Consider the following 2,311-nt stretch of genomic DNA (forward strand, 5'->3'; position numbering starts at 1 on the left):
AGTAGGAAGTCGCCGTCGTGAAGCTTATTCGTTGCTTCGAAGCGTTCGAGTGTGTACCGACCGGTAGGTTTGAACGGCGGGGGGTCGGTCGAAAGCTTGGGCATGATGGATAGAGGGTCGCCCTTGATGTCTCGAAGTATACGAAATTGTTCGGGGACGGCACCAAGGACGGGTCGAGTTTTGAGAGCGACAGGCTTGTACTTCTTCTTCGTCGCGGCGAGTATCTTGTGTGTTGAAGGGGTAGAAGTCGATGTCGTCGAAGGAAAGGGAAGAATTGAGTTGGAGAACTGTGAGATGGACTTCGTCGGAGCGGGAGCTGGCGGAGTCGAAGCAAACGGAGCTGAAAATAGAAGAGTCGAAGCCCACGTCGAAGCGTTCGACGGGGCGGCATTAGCAGCAGTAGTGTCCGAAGTGTAAAGAGACTGCAAATATGAAGAAACGGAGGTGCATGCGGAGAGGTACAGTGACGAGACAGCGTTCGGAATCGAGGAATCAATAGGAGCGACGAAGGAAATAATCGGGTTTACCCCATCGTAGTCGATGACTAGCGCGGCTTCTCCTTGATCATGGGGAATCAATTCCTCGAAGCTAGAAAATGCGATTTGCGACACCCGACAGGATGCTGCCGGTTTCGCGATCTTCCTCGCGCGTACGTCGGAATCGTGACGGTTTCGCCGGTGTTCGGACAAAGGATCGTAATGGTCTGGTTCTCGTCGGCAAAGTTCTTGACGACACTCTGCGTGAGCACGTCGAAGGGTCGGCCGAGGAGGATGTCGTACGCTGCGTTTCGAATGACGTGAGCCTGGAGGTACAATACGATCTCACCGATGCGGAAGGGAACGTTTCGAATGAGTCCCAACGATCGGTCCACCTCGCCGTTCGCCGATTGCATGTTCAGCTGAATAGTAGGATCGAAGAGGAGGTTGAGACCGAGACAGACCTCTTCCGACATGGCGACGATCTGCGATCCTGGGTCGACGATGCATTCGATCTGCTCCTTGTTGTCGACCAACGCGATGATTGAACGAATCGCGTTCGAATCGCGGGCGACGGTGAATTCTGCGGGGTGCTCGCCGTGCGGGATGTGCTTCAGATAGGTTTCATATGGGTCGGGGACGATTGTAGCACCGGGTTCCAACGTTGCACCTGAACACGAGAGCTGGTTGACGGCCGTGACCTCGTCGGCGCCAATTTCTACGATGTGGGCCGACGCGACGGGTTCCGTCGAGACTCGCTTAGGGGTGACGGCGTCGCGGTACTTGTTTCGAACGTCGGGTGCGATCGACAGCAACTCTTCTGGGGTCAGCGTGACAAACGGCGACTTCATCGAACGCTGGAAGATCTCCTCGGCGAGCTTCGGCTGGATAACGGGGACGATGGTCTTGTACGCTGGTTCCTTGCCCTTGTCGTTCGAGGGCTTCGGCGGGGTTGCGAAGTTTCGAACGTTCGGTGGGGCGTATGTTGCGTCACGAGCGTTTGCGAAAGGGTGTACTGGTGGTGCTGGGGGAGCGGACGTAGTAGTAGGTCGAGATGTGGATTGCGTAGGTGGGGAAGAAGACGGCGTGGGTGCTGCTGCTGGTATCGTCGGAGGCGGGGCTATGCTTGTCGAAGTGCTCGAGGGTGCCGCCACTCCCTTCGATGTACCAGATCCCGAGGCTTCCGCGCTCTTCGGGACGGCTGGCGTCGTAGGCTTCTTCCGCTGTAGAATCTCGATGCCGTCGAAGACCTCCCTGCGCTTCCGAAGCTGAAGGAGTTCTCGCTCGAGCGCCTCGATCCTGCTGCTGGTGTTGAGCGTGAAGGTCTGCATAGTCGAGCGATCGTCGATCTCGAAGAGCATCGTCGGAGCGGCGGGTGCTGTGGGATTTCTTCTATGCCACTCGTAGATTCGATCCCGAATTGTGAGACCAGGGATAGTGCGGGGGCAGAAACTTCCGTTCGGAAGGACGATCTTGCCTTCGGTGTTCCGTTTGCACTTGCCGTCCCGAATGTCAATCTCTGCGAACTCGCAGGTGCCTACCCTGCAGCCGCGATTGCCGCAGTAGTGGCACGTCTGTTCAACTCCGCTGTTCTCGTGGACGTGGACGGCAGCTTGTTGTCTCGGTGCGGGGGCGTGGCTGTGCGTAGTGTGTGTCGTCGGCTGGATGAGTGTTGCGATCGTCCTCGACAGGCTTTCGATGATCATCGAGATGTCTTCGGTTTTGATCATCCTGGGGGGCACCGTTGTCGAAGTGTTCGACGTCGAAGCGGTAGCTTGGTTAGCCACTGTCGTAGGTGTGCTCGATGTACCGTGTAAGATGAACGTAGCCGCCGC

At 57.0% G+C, this 2,311-nt stretch overlaps 1 protein-coding gene across 1 annotated transcript; it reads right to left on the reverse strand.

Moving 5' to 3' along the window:
• Window positions 1-588: 588 nt before the first annotated feature.
• POSPLADRAFT_1161177 (hypothetical protein) lies at window positions 589-2,311 on the reverse strand (the record flags this gene model as incomplete). Its single annotated transcript, XM_024487654.1, has 2 exons — window positions 589-622; window positions 654-2,311. Coding segments are annotated over 2 exons (1,692 nt in total), but the record flags the coding sequence as incomplete, so codon positions are not given.

The sequence above is a fragment of the Postia placenta genome, assembly GCF_002117355.1.
Source record: "Postia placenta MAD-698-R-SB12 unplaced genomic scaffold POSPLAscaffold_44, whole genome shotgun sequence".
In the NCBI taxonomy this organism is placed as follows: Eukaryota; Fungi; Basidiomycota; class Agaricomycetes; order Polyporales; family Adustoporiaceae; genus Rhodonia; species Rhodonia placenta.